This window comes from Mus caroli, unplaced genomic scaffold (genome assembly GCF_978045245.1).
Source record: "Mus caroli unplaced genomic scaffold, Mus_caroli_1 scaffold_2, whole genome shotgun sequence".
Classification (NCBI taxonomy): Eukaryota; Metazoa; Chordata; class Mammalia; order Rodentia; family Muridae; genus Mus; species Mus caroli.
Window position 1 is genome coordinate 151,419,288 of NW_028227257.1, and position 21,696 is coordinate 151,440,983.

The 21,696-nt window shown below is 51.9% G+C and overlaps 1 protein-coding gene across 3 annotated transcripts in view; it reads right to left on the reverse strand.

Annotated features, from left to right (window-relative positions):
- Positions 1 to 1,347: 1,347 nt before the first annotated feature.
- Positions 1,348 to 21,696, reverse strand: part of Med27 (mediator complex subunit 27) — a 214,507-nt gene continuing 194,158 nt past the window's right edge. For all 3 annotated transcript variants that reach the window (XM_085835065.1, XM_021149801.2, XM_029473615.2), the window contains exons 6-8: positions 16,635 to 16,676; positions 3,290 to 3,367; positions 1,348 to 1,751 (exon numbers count right to left, since the gene is read on the reverse strand). In XM_085835065.1, coding sequence (XP_085691191.1) covers positions 1,617 to 1,751; positions 3,290 to 3,367; positions 16,635 to 16,676 — 255 coding nt within the window. In that variant the 3' untranslated portion in view covers positions 1,348 to 1,616. The remainder of the gene's footprint in view (positions 1,752 to 3,289; positions 3,368 to 16,634; positions 16,677 to 21,696) is intronic.

The window sequence follows — 21,696 nt, forward strand, 5'->3', positions numbered from 1 at the left end:
CACTTCCCAAATGTGCGGGAAAGGCAGCAGCGCTTCCCAGAGTAGGGTCCTCTGGGGCCCATGTCACTGTCACTGGCATGGCTGCAGAGGAGAGCACATCCCAGGAGCACGGAGGTAGCAGGGGTGGGCTGGAAGGTCTGCAGCCCCACAAGCTCCCGCTTGGCACTGCTGCTGTGTTAGGGCCCGGTGTTGAATGGTGCTGTGGTACACATTCCTCACTCGATGATGGCTCAGAGGCAGGAGGAGGGGCTGCTCTTTCAGAGGACGCACTTCACTGCCCAGTAACCTCAACTCTGAAACTCTAGTCCCAAGCCGCACGCGGTGCACAAACATTCAGGTAAATCACTCATATACACAAGTGAACAAAAACGTAAAGAACAAAAGAAAACAAACAGAAACCTTCCTGCCTTGGTTCCTCCCAATCTGGTCTAGGACCAGTCAGGAATTGGTCACTCTCCTGTAGTCAAAGTCTTAGTTTTCTATGCATATCTGTAATTCCAGCACTGGGACAAAACTGCTCAAGCTTAAAGCCTGCCTGGACTATCGAGCAAGACAAAAAACAAACCCCAAAACTAGCAAGGAAGGAGGGAGAGAGAGGCAGGGAGTAACTACAGGAAAGGAGGGGAAAGAAGAGGGAGGAAGCAGACGTCTTCTAGTCCAGGCACTTTTACCAAAGTGGGGGTGGCTCTGTTAGGAAGGCTGGAGAAGGTTCACAGGGAGCCCCGGGCCGCAGAGGGCCAAGAAGCCTGCGCTGTGACTACACCAGCAGGTGCTGTAGCTGCTGCTGGGGAAGGGCCCCTCTCTGGGTACCTGTGGCGCTGACTCAATAGAACCATCTGCAATGCTCTCCTTAGAAGGAATCCTCCATTTACCAGCACAGAAGACCAGGACATAGCATTGCCAGCCCTGCCCCCAACCCCGACCCCAGGAAGGAACAGTAAAGGCAGGCAGCCTTGGAAAGAACTCTTTTTCTATAGGACCATGGATGTCTTTCAGGGCCAAAGCCTGCTTAAGCTCTGTCCTTGGGCCACCAGGCCTTCCAAAGGGCAATTGAGGCAAAACAAACAAACAAACAAACAAACAAACAAACAAACAAAGTGGCCCTCTTCCCCCATTTTGAGACTGGCCCATTCTAACTCTCAATGCAGCTGAAGATGACCTTGAACTCCTGATCCCATCTCCACCTCCTAGCCAGGATTGCAGGCCTGCACCAGGCTGTGGAGCTTGAGATTCAGGGCTTATGCTCCTAGCAGGCCCAGCCCAAGGACTCCGCTTCAAATGTAGACTCTTCCGGTTAAGCTGAGACTGTCAGACATCCTGTAAGCAGCACAACACAGAGCCTTGTCCAGGGTACAAAAGCTTTATTGTTTACAAAAATAAGTTACAAAACCAACCAAGCATAACCAATGTAAGAATAAAGAGGTTCATTCCAGTAACAGCTCATGGAAGCAACAGACCCAGGGGCCAGCACACAGGGAAGGGGCAGACCATTCTCCCGTGATGCCCCATCATGACAGTTCTACCAGAGAGAACAGAGGTAGACTCCTGTGTGGTGAATGGGTCGGGCTGTCTGGGAAGGAGTGGCAGGCTGCCCTGTGCTGGGGCAGGGGTCACTGTCACTGTCGGCAGGTGTCATGGAAAGCTTCCAGGGTTCGGAAGTCTCTCCATGTCGGGGGAAGGCCGTCTTGTAGAAACTTCCCACAGCGCTGGCACGGGGCCTGGAAGAGCTTAATGTAGCTTCTCAGCCAGGTCTGACAAAGGAGACAGAAAGGAGAGAGAGGGGTCAGGGGGCCCTCGGCTGTCCGAGCTTAAGCAGGCTCTGACCCTGGAAGACACCCATGGTCCTATAGAAAAGCTGCCTAACCCCACAAGCCTGTCTCCCTGTGACCCAGTTTGGATGTCTCCTGTTCCTCTCAAGATCTTAACACAGAAATCCCTGCTGTCCAGAGCTGGAGTGTTCCCCAGGGCTATCTATTTGGCATCATTTCCAGGTTCCCTGTTTCTAGACAGCTGCCTCTACCCTCTCTCACCCATTCTGAGCAGCAGCCACAGGCACAGCCTGGAAGTGTTGTGAGATTCTGTACCAGGGCAATGTGCTCTGAGCTAATCTCATTTCAGAGGTTATCCCTCTCTGTCATGGTGGGGCTTAACACAGCTGGGGCGGCCCAATGTCACCAAGTAACACAATAAGTGACAGTTGCCCACCCTTGAGGTTGAGAGCGGAGGGCTCCCAGATGTCACGCATAAGGATGAGGCTCAGGTAACTCAATTCTCCACCTCAAGGAGACTCATGGGCATAAAGGCCTAGAAATAGAACCCACTGCCACAGGCAGGCAGCCCTGAGAGCCAGGCAAGTCACATAACTCACTCCCCCAAGGTGTCAACAAGGGGGCAATAACCTCTGAGCAGGTTACTGATACAAGAATGTGGCCCACCCACAAGCTGGTGTGGGGTTTGGAAATAACAGGAGGGCGATGGGTAATGGATCTGCTCTACTTCAGAGCTCCCTCATTTCAGTCAAGAGCCATGTCAGGTAGACATGTGGCACGTGGACCAAGGAAGCCCGTCATGTGCTCACCCCTCAGCATGGGGAAGGACCCTGTGTGCCTTTGCCCCGAGTACCCATAGGCTTCCTCCAACACTGCGCAGTCAGTTCTCAAGCCAGGCTTGTGTCTTATGAGGAGTAGCCTTGCTCTCTAAGAACTGTGACAGCGAGCTGCCAAGCAACACTCCTTGTGGTCACCACTGCTCAGACCAGAAGGCGGGAATCCTGGCAGCCATGGTAGTGTGGAGACAAAATGAGTTTCCTCGGCAGGGAAGGACAATGGCTAGTGACTTCAAGGGAAGCTGTCACTAAGGTAGACTTGCCGCAGGGTCTGTGGAGGCTGCAGCTGGCTATATGAGCAGCCCTGGGAGAGAGAAGCCCGATGTCTCTGAGTAAAAAATGCCCACTTGCTTTGATCTGTGTTCTCATCGTGCTGCTCTGTGCTCGCTCGCTCCCTCGCTCTCACTTTGAGCTCCGGCTCCGAGATTTGCGGACAGGGCAGGGGAACTGCAGAGTCCCTGAGGTTTGCGAACAGGGCAGGGGAATCATCTTGCAGCTCCTACATGCTCAGGTCTAGCCACAGGGTTTGATGGGTTAGGAGTGGACTAACCCACTCCTTCCACAGTGCTGGAAACTTCTGTAAGGCCACTTGTGTGGGCACTGCTTGTTCAGCTCTGATTGTTTACCTGGACTGGGCTCCCCACATCTCTCCTTAGCTGGAAGGCCTGACCTGAAGCCACTTACCATGAAGGACCTGACCACGACGTCTGGCATCTGGGGTAACTGGTAGTGAAGCAGGGCAGTGGTGGCATGGTCTGTCACCTAGGATGAAGGACGGTTACTGTTAGCCAGAAGCTACCAGCTTCCTAAGAGACAGCCCTGCTGGGATTTCCCTGTACGATTCCTCCCCATACCTACATTACAATCTCAAACAGGAAAATGAGGGTACAGGCCTGGAGCTAAGAAGAGTGTGGAACATTCTGGCAGCTACACATCTGGACAGGAAGAAGCATGGGAGAGGGACAGGGTGTGACACCTTGGCAGACAGCAAGGGTGCAGCGATTTCACACTGTCTCTGTGCTCCTCATCAGGCTCTGCCCTGCCAGCTCTCCTGCAGGCCTGCCCCTTGCTCTGGTCCCCTCCCCACCAGTCTTTCTGGCCTTCCCAGCTCTTCTGGGGACCCACCTAGGTCTCCTGACTTCTCAGAAAGGTGGTAGCAAGGCCAGGGGGCCAGACGGCCTGCGATGCAAAGGTGGCACCAGAGACACAGGCACTGTCTCCTGGCCTCCATCCCATCACTCTCCTTGGGCCTCAATAGCCATTTTCAAAACGAAGGGGGCCAGTCAAAGATGGGCAGGTCTGGCCATCCCCAAACTAGTTAGGAGTTGACTAGTGAGAGGTATATTGAAATTAATGGTTTATCTTATCATCATCATTAGAGACTCTTAAAATTTTTAAAAACTTGGTGTGTGTGTGTGTACAACCCCCAGGAGTCAGCTCTCTGCTCCTACCATGTGGGTCCTGGAGATCAAACTCACGTCAGGCTTGGCAGCAGGCACCTTTACCTGCTGAGCCATCTCGCAAGCAGTGGAAATTCTTGTCATTACAAATATAGTTAAAAACAAAAGAGAATGTGCCAGGTAAAATCCTTATTTCTGAAAACAAGAATCAACACAGGACCAACAGACTTGTTGGTCCTCAGCTTCAGTGGGATACTGTGACACACCAGGGGCCAGCAGGCCCACGGCAGCAGTGAGGCAAACTATTTGTGGGCACTTGGGAGGGCCAGTCTAGGGCAGGGCCAGTGAGGGTCATCCTGAAGTTGTAGCACAGCGTGAGGGCGGCTCTGCAGCCATGCAAGCTGGCCCAGGATCCCCAGCGTCCAGAGGTGGCTTTAGGCCCAGATGAACTTTACCCTAGTAGAGGAGATCGTGGCTCCATGCTTCACGGCAGGACCGGCTAAGTTCTTCCCCAGTAAGCCCCCCTCTCTCTCCTGCTTGGTGCAGTGTCCTCCCTGCCCTCCTCCTCCATCTCCCCACTCCCTTGACCGCTTTCCTGCTCAGCGTGCTCCCTGCCCTTGTTCTCTCCCCACAGTCTTCCTACATGATCTGTTCTTGTTCACGCTGTGTCCCCAGGCCTAGAACCACAAGGCATACAGCAGGTACCCAATGCATACGTTAATTAAAGAGAGGACCGTGGAAGTGCCCACTCCTGGGGACAGCACTGCTCTCCCACAGAGACATTCCTGGTGCCTGAGCTGTACAAGCCTGAGGAAGTTCTTTTCCTGGGTGACTTTCAAGACAACTGTACCCCCACCTCTCCACTCCGGTGCCAGGCCTGCTTTTATTTTAAGCACCCTGACAGACAGCTTTCTAAACTGAGCAGTGCTTTTCTTCCCAAGCAGTAGTACTAACCGTGACATGGCTGTGGTGACTGCTGGGGAGACAGCCTGTTGGCTGTTTTTTTACTTAAAATGCCCACCAAAGCGCTGCTGCCCCATAGCTCCACACATGGCTACTTTCCTGAGATGGGTGCTGTCCGTAGCACTGACTCTCCCGAGGGGTCAGAGCCGTCTATCTGTTCAACTGCTGGAGCTGGCCTGCCTCAGTCCTGTGACCCATAGGTGACATCCAAGGCAGGGTTGCTCGCTTGGATGCAGTTTTTGTGTTTCTTTCTTCAGTTAATACAAACGACCACCATATGAAATTCTCAAAAGCCTCAAGCTACAAAGACATCCCACAGGTGACCATGTGAGAGGGTCTGTGTCCCACTTCTAATCTCCGCAAGCATATATGAGTGGGTCTCTGTCTGGCTGCTGCCCTCGGTGGGAGCAGAGAAAGACGTCTCTAAATGGGCATGCCTCTGTGGTGCCTCCTGGTTTCACACTACCTGCTTGGTCCCTGTAGCCTATCAAATTCGGGACCTCTAACCAAATATGACAGGACTGTCTTCACAAATGCCCCACGCCTCGAAACCAGGCCCTTTCTCCCCGCTCCTGGCCTGTCTTCCCCAGCTTTATTTGAGCTCCCGTTTCCTCGACTGACAGACAGTGGTCCAGGTGAGGGTCTGAAAGCTGGTCTTGCAATGTGCAGGGGAGGCCTGCCCCTGAGCTGGGGTGGGTGGGCTGGCCAAGAGGCCCGGCCGAGTCAATGAGAGCCATCTTCTGCAGATACGAAGGAGCCAGGCACTCTCTGACTTGGCATCTGATTCACAGGCAGGGCACCTAATTAGACCGGCCATTCTTGGCCTGCCATCTGCTAAATGTAGCCTTCTTTTCAAAGAGTCCCACCAAAACAACTCTTTAACTGCCAAACGGTGGCAGGTTTTGCTCTGGCAACTGATGTGGTTGGCCATTTAGTCTCTCAATATCCCATCACCAATCTCAGCAACATTTTAGTAGGAGGCAACAAAACCAGCTGACTTCTGAGTCTCCCCAACTTCTTCCCCAGCTCCATTCCTAGTCTTCTGATTCCCATGGCTAAACTTCCAGGACTGGGCAAAGCTCCCCCCATGCACTCTCCCCAGTCCTCAAAGCTTTATTCCACTTTCAATGTGTGTGTGTGTGTGTGTGGTATATATAAAATAGTTTTACACTTTCAATAACAAAATTGTGTTTTGTTCAGCATTGAAGATGTAGTAAAAACATGCCAGTGCAACAAAAGATTGCTATTAACTAATTTTGTGAGGACCTAGGTTTGGGCCCATTGTGCTGTAAGCTGATGATGTTCTGGGAGATAAAAGCAGTCGCTCGCCAGGCCTGCTTGTCGTTGAGGGAGGCCAGGGAAGAGCACTAATGCTTCTGAGAGGCCAAGGCCAAGGACGATGCGCTGCCTGCAGGTTGAGTGCTGGGCTGAAACAAAGCTTGTAAAAACATCAAAGTGCTTGGAACCTAGGGGAAGCAGGCAAGGGGGGGCGGAGGAAGGGAAACAAAATTACCAGGCAGACATGGACAAGCCAGGGTACCATGGATGCAAGGTGGAGAGTGATTTGTGCCAGGCTGGAGATCCAGAAGTCTTGCTTCCCCTCACTGCAGGGAAGCAGAGGCCAGCCCGGCTCCCTGTGGGTTCCCATCTGGAGAGCCAAGACAGCAGGCTGGATTGAAGGAAGTTCCCTCTGCCTCAGTTTAAGGCTGTGAAAGTCTTTATGCACCCAGATGGAGGAGAACTGAGTTGGGTGGGGAGTGGGGAGGGCAGAAGGACTCTTTCAGGAGACCTTGAAGCAGCTGCCAGTCAACACTCTGGAGAGGGGCTGCCAGTCAAAGCAGTGTCCCTAAGTTCCTCTGCCATACTGAGGTGCAGAGTGCCCCGAGACACCCTTCCAGGCTGGAGCTGTTCTAGAAAGCAGGTGGAGCTGCGGCGGGACAGTGCATATGGGCAGCCCTCTGGGTGACAGGCTCACTGCTCCATACCTGGTCCTGTCCTTCCTACGAGCAGGATGACCTTGGGTATGGACTCTATGGGTCAGGAGAGAGACAGCATCTGACCCCACTCAACCCTCACATCAATGATGGTGGAGGGACCATTCCAAGTGCCATTTGCAAGTCAGGGAAGACTGGGAGTTCAAGGGACTTACTTAGGTTAGGTGGCAACTGAGCAGCAGGGCAGGGCTTGTCCAGGCCACACAACCTGAACTGAGGCCACAGAACCTGAGGGTCAGGCTCTGACCTATACCTAGTAGCCTCCCACTGGAGGACTTCCTGGGTGGACAAGTGTTTTGAGTGGTGCCAAATCTTGGGCTCTCTCCTCTCCTAGGGAAGGGCTTGGACAGATACCCAAACCTTGGACAAGGTTCCTTCCTTCCTTGCTAGAGCCTCTGTCTATTTGCTGCTAAGCACAAGGCTTTCTTTCTGTACTGCACTGGCCAGAGGCACAACTGGATTCATCTCCTGCTCATGTTACACGGGAGCAGTGGGGTGAGGAGGGCTGCAGTACACAGTGATTCAGAGGAAGTACAAAGCACAGGAGGTTGGGGGTCCTGGAGATAGTGCAGAAGCCATGTGTTCCACCGTCCAGTGATGAATCTGGGACACACCTCTGCCCCAAGCCCAGGAGCTACAGTGGTGACCTAGGAAAGGTTTGGAGAGGGGAGGCTCTTAGACCTACTGCTGCCAGGCACACTTCCCTGAAAGGGAAGGCTCTGCAAGTGAGAGGATGGAGACAGCCATAGCAGCCAGGGGTAGGAACAACCACATGGTCTGCAGCAGGGACCCTCGGCTGTGTGCGCTCCTCCTCCCCCACCTCATTTCCACACAGCTCTAACCTGGGGTGGTTTAGTTTTTGTAGAATGAGAGACCCTTGAGTGTCTTCAGGGGCTCAGGAGACCTCTCAGGGGGAGGCATTAGTACATGCAGGAACCACACCCAGCTTTAGAAGCTGTTGAGGGGCGCTGGCTGCCTAAGAGCTCAGGATATGAGGAAGCCCAGGCCACCAGGAGCAGGACAGCAGCCTCGGTGAGCTGGCCTCAGCCTCCAGCAAATCCTCCATCCTTTCTAAAGCAGCTTCACTGATCCTTAGAGCCAAACGCCCAAGGCATGTCCCTGCCAGGCTAGGGACTTGGGGCTGCTATTAAAAGCATCTCCTGCGAGGTACCCAAGTAACTACAGCTGTTTATTTGAGAGAGAACTTGCTGGTGATTAGTCTCTGGCCTCGCTCCGGGCAGCACTAGCCCCCACATGCATGCTGTGACTTGGCGGAGGGTAGGGAGCCTGGATGAGGGTGGATGGCCTGGTCCTGCAGGTTCCCAGTTATTCATTGCCAGCACTCAGCTAAGAAGCACCATCTCTGGCCCTCCCCAGGCGTGACTCTAAAACCTGTTTTTAAAAAGAGAGGGTCTTATTCTGTAGCCTGGCTGGCCTGGGACTTACTATGTATGTTATGCTGACCTCAAACATACAGGTAGGTTGAGGCCCTCTCCCTCTCTATCCTGTATGCTGGGTCTAACGGCGTGCACCACTATGCCAGCTACAACTGTTAAAACAAAAAAAAGACAGCAGATGCCAGAGCAAGAGAGGTGCTATGTTTGTGCTTCACTCCAGGTGCCCACCTGATGGCTTGATATAATGCCATCTTTGCAAGGCCCTGGTTTTGCTACCTCCTCTTCCTAGCTCTGGGTTTCCAAGGCTGGCAGCAAACTGAATGTGTCACTAATGTGCTCATGCCCTCCTCACCCAGCATGGAGACGTCGAAGCAGCCTCAGGAGAGCAAAGGTGCTTTAACACTGTGGAGGGACCAGCCCAGGCATCTGGGGCTCCCAACAACAGCAATCCCACCCTTGTGAGGAGGAGCCCCACACAATGCTCAGGAGTAAATCATTTGTGGGCTCTGGAGCCAGCTATGGGAGCCTGGTGTGTTAAGGGCTTAAAGAGTGGCAGCCTTCGAGCAGCCCTGCACGAGCTTTAGGATGGATCCTCAAGGCAGCCTTAGAAGTCTTCATTCTATGAAAAGAGGAGTCACTATTATCTCAAAATTGGAATGCTCTGAAGTCCTGAAAGTGGTGTTGGGGGCCATGGGAGCACTGCACACAGAAGCTTCTAAAACACGGATGAAGGCACGACAGGGCGGAAGCAGGGGATTTACCACTTATTATGCAGCCCTAGTCTCTAATCGGAGCCGGAGCCAGGATTTGTGTGCCGTAGGCTCAGCAAGCCTGGGGGGCCCGAGGAGGAAGCCCAGAGGCCCAGGGGACTGGGGATTACTCCGGCAAGATCGATATTCTGCTTTGTGTGATGAAGGAGCCATCTGCATGGGCTCTGCAGAGCTTATCGTTGTCACTGGGGCCAGGTCATGCTGGTCTGTGGCTTCTGGGACATGATCAGCAGGCTAGCTGGGTCAGAGAGGAGAGGTGGAGACAGACCCAGCTGTTCCATCAGCCAGCAAATCCCTTGCACACCTTTGAGATCAAGCCCTGCATTTGAGAAGTACGAGCCTGCGGATGCAATGTGCTTAAGACAGTTTCTGGCAGGCACAAACTGGGGTTTCCAAAAATGAGCATCTGGGTGGAGCAGGCTACAGTAACCCTTTAGAGTTTCAGACTTGACACCACTGATGTCTGGAAGAAGCTCTCAATTCCCTGGACCCAAGCAGACTGGCTGTTAATGGCTTCCATGGATGGCTGTGTGCTTAAACATCCTGGCATAGGTTAGTGAGCCTCACCTCCTTTCAGCCCATCACTGACACTGCAGTGACCTGTGATCCTGCCTAACCCAGCACTGCTGTCTGACCCTGTCTGGAATGCTCTTCTCTCTAAATCCTTTCCAGTATTGACACTCAGTCTGGTGGCTCCCTGCCCTGACTGGTACCTGGTGCTTAGGGCTAGTTCCCTTGTGTGTACTTCCACAGTCCTCTGGGTAATTGAGTCTGGCACTGTGTCCAGATGCTCCATCTGCAGGCTGCACTCTCTGGGAATGAGGCCACCTGGGCTGCATTTTTGTCCCTGGGCCAGCTTTGGACATTAGAGAGCAGTATGTCTCTGCCCTGGGCATCACAAACATAGTAGTAGGGCCCAGACTAAGGGATTAAGTGGGAAGGCCTCAGGCAGCTGGAAGGGAGGAGAGCCCAGGAGCCTGGGAGAGCAGGGACACCTCAGTCCTCTGGGAGCTGGGGAACTCTCCAAGGTTCTGACCACTGTGCATTTTCACATAGCAGAGTTGAGGAGAGCCACAGGGTGGGTCCTTGACATTTTTTTTTTCAGGATTAAGAAATTGAGGCTTTTCTTTAGATGAGATGGTAAAACGCCAGCCTGTTGCTGGCTGCCATTGGCTGCCAGTGAAGTCTTGCCCTGGAGACACCTGAACTGCTCGCCTTCACTAGGTACTACTGCATTTCTGGAGTTGACACAGCCATACCTGCTTCTCCATCAGATATTCAGCAACACGGCATGGGCCGTGGGGACAAGTGTTTCCACTGCAGGCCATATAAGGTTATTGTCACTGCAGGGAGACTGGCCCTCATGACAGTATGTACTGTCCCTGGTCCTGGCCTATCAGGTTGCTCAGTGGGCATAGCTGGCAGATTTAATTCTTATGTATTTCACACCAAAGCTACCAACTCTTTCTCGAGGGAGAGATATCACGGCCAGAAAGATGGAGGAGGCTTTGGTGGGAGTGGCGGGGCTTGCCATGGTAGCTGGATCTTCAGTTTAGTTTACAAAAATACCTCCCTTAAAATGGGGACATGCACAGGCTGGAGAGGTGGCTCAGGGGTTAAGAGCACTGACTGCTCTTCCAGAGGTTCTGAGTTCAATTCCCAGCAAACACATGGTGGCTCACAACCATCTGTAATGGGATCCGATGCCCTCTTCTGGTGTGTCTGAAGAGGGTGACAGGGCACACACATACATGAAATAAATCTTTTTTCTTTTTAAAGTAATGCTTCTCTTTTAAAAAGTGGGCGGGGGGCATACACATAGCTGTAGATCTCAGGCTCTTGGTCCTCAGGCCCTGTGACAGCTACAGAGGCAGCAGCAGCAGCAATAGCACATGCCACATACTTGCCAGGGAAGCTTAGTGCCACACCCCTCACCATGGATGAAGGAGGTATGATCTGAGTCTATGCAGGACATATTCTTGGCTAGCGGTCCACCGCACAGCAAGTGCACAGCACAGCCCGGGCTCTAAACTACACGGTCCGGTCCGCTGTGGAGAGGAGCCAGGAGCCCTGTGTAAGGAAAACTGGCCAATAGGGAGCAGAGGAGCTGGAGGGGCCTCCTCAGGAGGCAGAGTGGCAGGATCACTTCTACAGGAAGGTTACTTTGTACATCCTACCTATGCTATCAGTTCCCCTCACAGGATGCTCTCTCCAATACAGATGAGCTAACTGAGAGGCACGGCCAGGACCTGTTCACCTGCAGATGGCTCCTGCTGGAGCAGTCACCATAGGAGCAGGATGGGGAGCAGCAGACTTGGAACCTGTGGCTGGCAGCTTGAGCTGTGGGATGGGGGCAGGGGTCCAGGAGTGGGAGGAGCGGTCTTCCCAGAAGCAACTGTCAGATCTGATGGCCTGTCTTGTGTCCCTTCCCTCCAGGGAGACGGGAACAACCGAGACGATGAACGGTTGCCCTGTGACCCCTCTAATGGCAGAAACCCACAAACCACTTCTGGGGCCACTGGTGACTAGGCACAGCTGAGTTGTGACTACACTGTGCCCAGCAGGGAACCTGAAGGAAAGGGGCTCAGGCCCATAAGAGGCAAACAAATGAGAAACCTGCTCTGGGAAGAGAGGGACTAGCTCTCAGGGAAGGTGGTGGCTGGGGCTCCTGGTAGCCAGTTCAACCCAAACATCTTTTCCTCTCTCCCTTGGCCCCCAGGCCTAGGTGGATGTTTAGCTAGACATCAGTCTAGACTAGCTGGTGGCTGAGGGCACAGCACCTGCTACGATGCCTAAGGGATCCTCTGCCTCTCTCCCCCAATTCAACAGCCTTCTCCCAGACAAACACATACCTTCCTCCTGTGTGCCACCATCAGGAACCTATCTGTCTACATGAAGTTGTTCATCTATCCTGGTACTTGTGAAAGCTGTCCCCCCAGCTCTGTCCATTTGGGACACGCTTGTGAGGGTCCCTTTATGTTGGAGAGCCTCTCTAGTACAAGGGCTGGGTAGGGTGTGGCCTGAGATTCCCACCACAACTTCAACCTCTCTAGAATTTCAGGTGTGGCATCCTGACCAGGGGTCTTGGTTGATTTTTTTTTTTTTTTCTGAAGAGGAATGTAGGAGGTTGTCAGGGGGACTCAGAGACTAGTGAGTGAGCCCCGGGTGATGTGAGACACCAAGGTCACGCCCAGCTCTACCCTGCTGAGGGAAGGAGGACTCTTGTGCTCTGGAAGTTTCCTGTGTTGGGTACTGTGGGGAGGTGCAGTGCACACAGCCGCTTTCTAGAGCACCAGTCTCCTGGGCTGGCTCTGCCCACCCTCCTGTAAAGGGCCTGATGGATATGCAGTGGTATCTCTGCGGAGACCATTCCCAGGAAAGACCCTGTCTCACATCAAAGAATGGCCAAGTGAACAGAGAGGCAAAGAGGGCAGTGACACCCTATGGGTACCCCAGCTGTCTACTGTGGTGCAGGATGAGGTGGACTGCTGTCTGTGGAAGAATGGCCACAGCTAAGAGTGGACTTCTGAGGCCAACGGCTAGGTTTTGTTCCTACCCCCAGGAGGGGACACTGGCTTCTTAGAGACTTTCTATGCCCCGACCCTGCCTGTCTGGGGGGCCTCTGTGCTCTCTCACCTTTCTCCAGCCCCTGCAAGGACTTCATGCAGCGAGTGGCTCTCACTCCCCGCCAGATGCTGGGGGAAAATGCACACTGTTTTGAAATGAGGGGGTTAAAGGTCAAACAGTGAGTGCACCAGCAGAGTTTAAATGGCAGGAAAATGCGAATTTGCTTGAAGCCTTTGCTGGCTCTGTGGCTCTGGCCTTTCAGAGGGTCCCCTTATTTCTGTATTTCATTCTCTGAATCCACACTGCTGGAAACTCACTGGCTATAAAAAGCCGCTTCGCCCTAGGAAGAAGTGCAAGGCGCCTCTGGGGTAGTGCAGTAAATGACAGGCACCTGTTGGCAGTCATAGCCTCACAGCAAGCTGTCCTCCAAGCAGCCTCTGTCTTACACTTGGGTATGGAGTCTAATGAGTAAGATAGAAAAAGGCTTGCTGACAGTCAGTGTCCTCAGACAAAAGGCAGGCATTTCACTCCTCAGAACTGGTTTGCTATAGAAGCCACAGGGGCTGTGGCTCTGACTGAGGGACTTGCGCATGGGCCTCTGGACAATGTAACAGTGGTGTGCCCTCCATTGCCCTGGCTCCTCAAGTAAAAAGACATGGGTAAGTGTGCTTTGGCTCTACAAGGCCCCAATTCCTGTCCATCCAGAGGGAAGCTCGGGGGCTTTCTGCTTTCCCAAGGGCACCAGAAGCAATACAGTGGTGCCAGGAAAGGGCAGGTGCCCGCAGAGCAGTGGGAGGTAGGGGTGGGGCTTCAAGCTCCTCCGATGGCAGGGAGTCTCCACTCAGAACTGGGTGTACTAATGCAGTAGACTCTGAGGTCAAGCTCCTTGGAAAGTGGGTGACTCTGCCCAAGTCCCCTCATGCAGGGGACAGAACCTCCTTGTCACAGTGAGCTGCCCTCCTAACCCAGGGGAGCTTACTGCCCTGGGCTAGGCTTTTCTCAATCACCTGACCTTGAAGCTCATGCTGGCTGTCTACCGGGCTGACAGGGGCAGGAGAGCCCTCTCCATGCTCTGCCAGCATCCACTACCAGCAGCATCAGTAAGCATACACCACAATTATGAGGGGGACAGGAAAACAGAAGTGAGAAAGGGTGGGTCTAAAAAGCAAAGCTTACAAGGGCTGCCAACCAGCCCTGTTATCTGGTGCTCTGAGTCCCAACATGAACCATCACTCAGAAGGCTGTGCAAGACAGACTAACCTTGCACATAGTCCCTGCTCTGCTGTTTATGTGGGGCCGACTGTGGGAAGGGAATGGAGCAGGGGACAGGATGCCAGGTGCACCTTCCTCCTGCCAGCAGCCCCTTCTGCAAGCTTGGAGCACAGGCTCCTGGATGTGACATCACAGCACACCCAGTTCATGGGACGTGATTGGCAGAAGCTTTACTGAGAGGATTAAGCTGGACTCTGTAGTACATTATTTCTGAGCTATCCCTCCATATGACAGCACAGGCAATCTCTGCAGGAAGTCTTACTTGCCCCTAAAAGGAGACAGAGACCTCACCATTACCTGTCCTTCCTTCTAAGGAGAACACTGACATCAGTGTGGTGGCAGACTTTAGCCCAGGGTAGGTCAGTACTGGAGGTTAATCGCTTAGATATAATAGGGCCAGGGAGAGAGGACATAGAACCCAAAGTATCTGCTCTAGGTGGGTCAAGCGCCACCATGTGGCTCAGTCCATCCCTACTCCTGCAAACAGGCCATGTGAAGCACACAGGGAGACCGGCGGGTGGCCGTGCACCTCTCCAACTGTCCATTTCAGACTCTGCCGCATGCTCTGACAGAGATGCATGGCAGGTTGTTTCCAGGAAGGGGTGGGTAAAAACATGGTAGTACAGCCTAAGTCTGTGCTTCAGAAAATCCCCATTTCACACTCTGCCCGAGTCCCTAATAAGCTTCTCACATACATTCAAAAACGACTCCCATGGCACGGAGCAGGTTTTAAGAAAGCATAGCAAGGAGGCCTCACTCTCAGGGAGGGTTTACTACCATAGACCAGGTTCTGGGCTGCAGGCTGCCAGGCTGCAGGGCTTGAGAAATCCTGAGGGCCACTGTAGGGTCTGGAGAAGAAATTCATTATTATGCTGCAGAGGGCACAAAGGCCAGGGCCAGGTGAAAGGAAAGGCAAACACCAGGTTTAATGATGCTGGCTCTTCTGGCAATGAGTGGCTTTCTTTCTTCTCTTTGCAGTCACAATGGAGGGGAATTTGTCAAGAACAACATGGAAAATACTAATGTGGCTGAGATGGCACCCATGCCAGCCATGCCAACAATGTGAATATCTCCAGCTTGGTAGCTTAGCAAGCATAGAGAGCCTGCATAGTCCAGGACACTGAAGGCTGGGTGTGGCATTCACAGTTCCTTCCATTCAGCTCTGGGCTGGGAAGTGAGGTTACATCCCATTATGTTTCCAGGGACAGTGGGGTGAAGGAATGCTAGCAGACCTGGGACAATGATGTTTTCAATTAAATGATGTTCTTGCTTTTGAAATATTTTGAGCTTTATGCAAGAACTACACAGGTGTCCCAGGCAGACCCTGTTATAACTACTTTCCTCAGCACTGTGACCAAAACTTAACAAGTGGAGAGAAGGCTCATCTGGGTTCAGTTTGAGGGCACAGATCCACAAGGAGCGCAAGGAGCAGCAGCAGGTGCACAGCCGGGACTCCACACCACCTCACTCCTCCCCAGAACAGAATGGATGCACAAACCTCAAGGCCCGCCCTTCAGCAGCCTACTTCCTCCAGGTCAGCCTGACCTCCCGAGCTTTACAATTTCTTGAAATAGTGCCACCAGCTACTTCAAACACATAACTTAACGGTGCACAATTTACATTCAAACCATACTGATTACTGGGGCACACACATGGTCAGCTCGCCTAACTCTCCCTTACATGCCAACTACTCCCTTAGATACTGATGACATCTTCTGAAGCCCTGATACTTGTAATGGTTCATTTCTGTCACACTAACTGGGTTTAAAAGTTTCCATGGAAACATACCTGTGTGTGTATGTGTGTGTGTTCACACGTGCATCTACCCTGAATGTGGGCAGTTCACTTTAAAATGGCTCACTTTATATTATGCAAATTCCACTTTAATTAAGAGAACAAAAAAAGCCTATGCCTCCTGGCACACCTTGGGTACAACTACTCATGGAAGAACTTGGGCCAAGTGTCCCAGCTCTGAGTGGTCCCCGAGGTATTTCTTACCAAACAGAGAACAGTATCCACATTCTGTCCCAGCTTGAGACATTTGCCTGACTGGGGCTCTTTAAGATTCCTCATGGGCTGGGCAATGGTGGTGCACACCTTTAATCCCAGCACTTGGGAGGCAGAGGCAGGCGGATTTCTGAGTTTGAAGCCAGCCTGGAACATGGAATCATCTCAAAGTTTCTGCCTTGATATAGTCTACACTATACTCAGCAAATCCCAGTGTGAGCATACAGCCCTCTGGGCTGATACTAGAACTACCATTATTCCCTCAGAAACAAAGTATGTGCACCACTCCAACACGCCCTCTGGTGTCCCTCCGAGGCTACTCCCCTGCTCTACCCATCCCTAAGCTACCTGCTTCCCCATGTCATATAAATGCAGGTCAGGCTGCCCTCCCCAACTCTTGTAGCCCAGGGAGTTCCTGTGCAGGAGAGGATGGCCTCGGACTTCGGATTCCCCTGCCTTCACCTTCTAAGTGCTGGGATTACAGGTGTGCACCACCATGTTGATAGACCTCAGGGTTTGTGCATTCTAGCCAAGCACTCTACTCTGACCGTTCATTTCCCCCCTCACCGTTTAAGAAGCCTCTGAGTTGGGAAAGTTTCTACCCAAGGGCATTCATGGTGTGCCCGTGTCTCCTGAGGGTGACACAGAGGGACACTTACCTTCTGGAAGACTTGGTAGTTGGATTTGGACCATATGTCCAGCTGTGGTGGAGAGAGAAGAACCAGTATCAGTCTCAGTCAACTCAAAGAGATCAAACAGTGACGAGAGCCCCGGGGGCAGGCAAAGGGCGGCTGTGGCCTGCCTAGGCTTTTTCTTTACCAACTTCCAGGTGACTTAGGGAATGGAATGAAGGGATCTGAGGTCATCTACCTACAGCCCCATGGGCTGAGACCCATGCCCACTGTAGACCCTGATTCTCCCCAAGGCTCTTTCTTGTATCCCTTGAAGTGCCAAGTCACCTCTGCTCTTTGCCTGGCTCATCCTTCACACAGCTTGCACATGGCTCAGTGTCACTACAGCCAGAACGTTCTTCCCGACATCCACTCCCTTTCCTTTTGAGAAGTTAGTTTTTCTAACAGTAAAGACCACCCTGTGGACAGAAGTGTTGGGCCTGGCAGGCCATTGCTGGGGAAAGAGGACCAGTGTGAGGATAGTGCTGCACGCTAGGAGTCACAGCAGACCCTCTCCACACTCGCCTTCATTTAGTCTCCAGAATGACCTTGGCTTTCCAGATGAAGAGGGAGTTCACCTCTCACAGAAGGCATGGCAGGGTCATCTGGCTGCTCAAGCTGGGCTAGCACTGGCAGCCCCTGGGGAGGTTTTCCTGTATTTTTAAAAATTCTCTCATAATTGCATCCCTACAGCCGTTTCCCTTCCCCCATTCCTCCCAGTTCCCCACCCTCACCTCCCCTCTCCCCAGATCCACTCCTTCTCTTCTTCTCTTCAGAAAAGAGCAGGCCTTCCAGGGACATCAATCAAACACAGCATCATGAGTTCAGTAAGACCAGACACAAACCCTCATCCTGAGAGGACGAGGCAACTGGTAGGACAAGGGTTCCAAGGGCAGGCAAGAGTCAGAGACGCCACCACGCCACTGTCAGGGAGTTTTGTTTTTTAAGTTACACATTCATTGCTGTCCCATCTGGCTGAGTTTGGAGGGCTCAAGCTGGCTTGTGAGGCAGCACCTTATCTGTTTCTCAGCAGCATCCCTGGAGTGCTCTGGAACTGGCTGGGTTAGGAGGCCTTGAACTAAGGAGACTGGATTGTACACACAAGGAAGCATGAGGTCCCAGATGAGATGTGGCTGGAGCTCCGGGGAACTCCACCAGCCCAGCCTTCCCTCCCCCACTGGGGTCTCATGCACAGCACCTCGGTGTCTCGTATGTAACTGAAGCTATTACTGCTTTCTCCTGCTCGCACAGCAACCCATACAAGTCTGGCTGCATGTTTCAAGACTTCAGAACAGATGATGAATGGCAAACCCAGAATTCCTCTAAGATAGAGACTGCAGAGGCTGGGCTGCCACTCACGGGTAATGACAAGTGAGGAAGTCCTCTGTGTCCCAGAGCTGCTAGACAGGTGACTTTAATATAATGAGGTCAGGAGCCGAGCAAATCGAAACAGCCAGTGAATGGGTCTCCTGGTTCTGTCTCTAGGGTTGATTGGTAGTCAGACTGCAAGACTGACCTGGGGTAGCTCAGGCGTAAGTGCTGTCACACTGACCTGCTGCAGTGGGGCACAGGGGAAGTGGCTGCATGAGGACATGCCTCTGGGTCACAGGAAGGGAGTGTGGCACCTCAGAGTCCTTGGAAACTGGAGCTGGGTTACACCCTGGCATGCATTCCTTTCTCCAGCTCCTTTTCACTTGGGACTGGTTTCTTCTTAAGTCTCAGGTGACTGACACCTTACATGCTGAAAGTCAGAGGGACTGTCAGGGTTACCTGCAGGATGGCAGGATGGGTGGATCTTTGATCACACACCCATACTGGGAAAATGTACCCTACCACTCATGCTATATCCCTATGGCCTAACGGCAAATCCCCAATGCCAAATTGCCCCCTAGAGAGGCAACATCAAATTTCAATCTCTGTCCTTTAAAGCAGTGGATGGGGTGGGAGGTGGGGTGGGGAGGATGGGGGGGTAGGGGGTGGGGGGTGGGTTGGAGAAGAATCTGTAACATCTTCAGGCATTATAGGTAAACAGTATGTAGACTAACTCACAAAACCAGGTGGCTCTGTGAAAAATGGCACCTGCTGCTAACCCTAATGACCGGAGTTCAATCCCCAGGCCGCATACGGTGAAGGAGAGAACTGACTCTCGTAAGCTGCCCTCTCATCTCTGAATGCACGTTTATAGACAAAATAAATAAATGTAAAAGAATGCATACATTTAGTTCCCCACATTCTCTATTCTGATCCTTGCCTGGCTGTGTGGGCGGAGTCAGGCTCAGGTGACCTCTGTGCAAGTTCAGCCCAGGGTTTAAGGAATGTGGGATTTGAAGACTGCCCAGGGATAGGGGGAGGGGAGCGGAGGGGATGGGATTGACTTTGTATGTCTTAGTTCTACCCAGATCATGATGGCAGGGACTTTAAATCAAAGTTTCAGGAAGAGCAGCATCCGTTTTAGAACTCCTCTCATTTCCAGCCAGCACTGGTGACACCTCCTGCCTGTTCATACCACACACAGCACACTGCCACAAGGATACCAGCCACAAAGACATGAAGTTGGAAGACTTTACAAAATCTACAAAAAAAAAAAAAAGAAAAAAAAAAAGAAAAAAAAAAACGAAAACCAAGAATGGGCTCTGCAAACTTCACTGTGGATATTCAAAACCCACCTTGCCCGTTCATCATGCCTCCGTTTCAGAGTTTTAAATAAGTTATTCAGAATGCTAGAGGATGATGCTACCATCTGGGACTGCAAGGCTGGACAATACAGTTCATTTACCTCGCACACATGGCTGAGAAGGGGGCCGGTAACAATGGCTCCTCTTGTGCTCTGAACCTGAATCGGGTGGCATATACTTGATCTTTGCTAGGCTTATGCTAGAGAAAGCCTTTTAAATGAGTTCTGGAGTTGATGCTCTTCTCTCTTTAGGGCCAGGAAAGACTCAAAAACTCATTTCAGGAAGCCAAGGCTGAGCTCAGTGAACATTTATTAGCTCTCACTTATTTGCTGCAAAGGCAAGCATTGTTAACCTTTTTTTTTTTTCTAATTGCAATATTAAAAAGGGAACATTCTGGAAGCTGCAAACCTTCAGTGAACAAGACATTATTTGGAACTGGGATGTCAGGAAGAGAGTGAAACTCCCCTCAGAACACTGGGCCTTAAGGACTTGAAAGGGCCACGTCAGCTGCCTGTGGAGCCTGGTGGACAAAGCTGCAGTCCCAGAGGCAGCTAAGGGTGTTAGGGCTGGAGTGTGTTCAGGTGGGGACAGGGGCTATTTGCAGGGGAGTGAAATGCAACTCTACAGATGAATGAATGGGGTGCTCATATCTGTCCTTAGGTAAGATACCAAGATGTCAAAACAAAAGCAAACCAAACCTAAACAACTCTAAAAGCATGGTCTGACACCAGAGGCAAGGTCACCCTGTCCTTGTGATCTCTTACTCCTGCTGTGCTCAGCAGGGCCCCCTTCCAGTGCGAAAGTACAAGAGTAACTTCTCACACACAGATGGGGAAACGGAGGCTCAGAGAGCATCGCTGCTAAGGAGTGGGGAGTCTGGAAGCAGGCCTGTGTCCATAGGCCCAGGGCCTCTCTACTCAGGGCCTCCCCACAATGCTACTGCCCCACCTCTCTGGGGTGCTCCTGCAGAGTTCAGCCTCACAAACCTATGCCAGGCCTGCTGCTCAGCAAATCACTGCCACTAACATTCATTTAGCAGTACACGGAAGCGCTGGCAGCTTATCAGAAAGTTATCAATTCTTTATTGCATTTCAAAAGGCGGCACACACAGAGAATTTTAAATGATCTAAAATGGACACTTCCAAACGAAGATCGTAAGCCGCAGCGGCCTCAGCCTCTAAAGGAAACCTTTAAAGGGACCTCTGACTTGCAAGACAGACGTGTCCATCTGGGTTAAGGATCTGACTGGGCACCGGTGAGGGATTTCTCTGCAGCTGCCCAAGTTTTCAGAGCCATGGAAAACTTGTGTGTGGTCATCTTAGGTGTGCTCACCCTTCCAGGGGAAGAGGAGACAAGCATCCCAGGAGAGCAGCGCTACGCCTCTATTATTCTTCAACTTTCACTTTCAATCAGGACATGCATTTGTTACCAAAAAATTGCTGAAAGCACAACTTTGGGGTGCCCTCTGTGCAGGAGCCCAGCTGGATTCATACTCTTCCCGGCTTTCACCCTTTTCCCCACAAGTAACAAGAGGCCATTTTTCTGAAGGTCGTCTGAACAATTTCAAAGGCTATAACAAATCAAAATGTTCCCTGCATCTAATATCAAACGGGGCTGATGCCAACACTTATTAGAGAAATCAGATTCAAGCTTCCCCCAACCCCCTCGACCCAAACACACACACACATCCAACTTTGAAGTAGGAAGAATGCAGGATCAGAAATTACCCTGGAGACAGCTCTGGCTGTCTTTGAAGGTTCCCTTTGATACCGCCATTTCTTCTCCTCTCTTACGCTCGAAGGCTAAAAGCTGCCTTTTTTATTGATATGGGGTAATTAATGAAGCTATAGCATTAACATAACCTAAATCCCCTAATAAGATAAATTCAATGGAGACACTTCTATTTTTTCCATCTGTTCAGCCCGACTGATATAAAATCAGGACAATGGCCAGGTGTTCCCACACCTTGCCTGTTAACATGCTGAGTCACGGCCCTACTCCTTGATTGCAGCCAAGAGAGGTCGGTAAGTCTGAACGGCAGTTTTATTCTTAGAGGAATGAGGGTACGGTGCTTGATATCAAAAATATGCATCATGGGTAAAGACAGGGCATCAAGATAGTGACTGTTACAGCAAGGTGCAAGCTGACAGTGTGTGGGACGGATGCTGGTGGGAAAAGCTGGTTGGAAACTGTGGGTGGGAGGAGGGGATGGCTGGCCACTACCACAGCACTGAAGACAATGTATTGGGGACCAGCACATGGGGGACAACCACACAGGGCAAGAGGTTAAGGTCATGGGAGGCTTTTATGAGTCCATCCAGTGCACCCCAGGCTGAGCTTCATAGCAGAACAAGCCCTAAGCCCAGGTAGCAGGT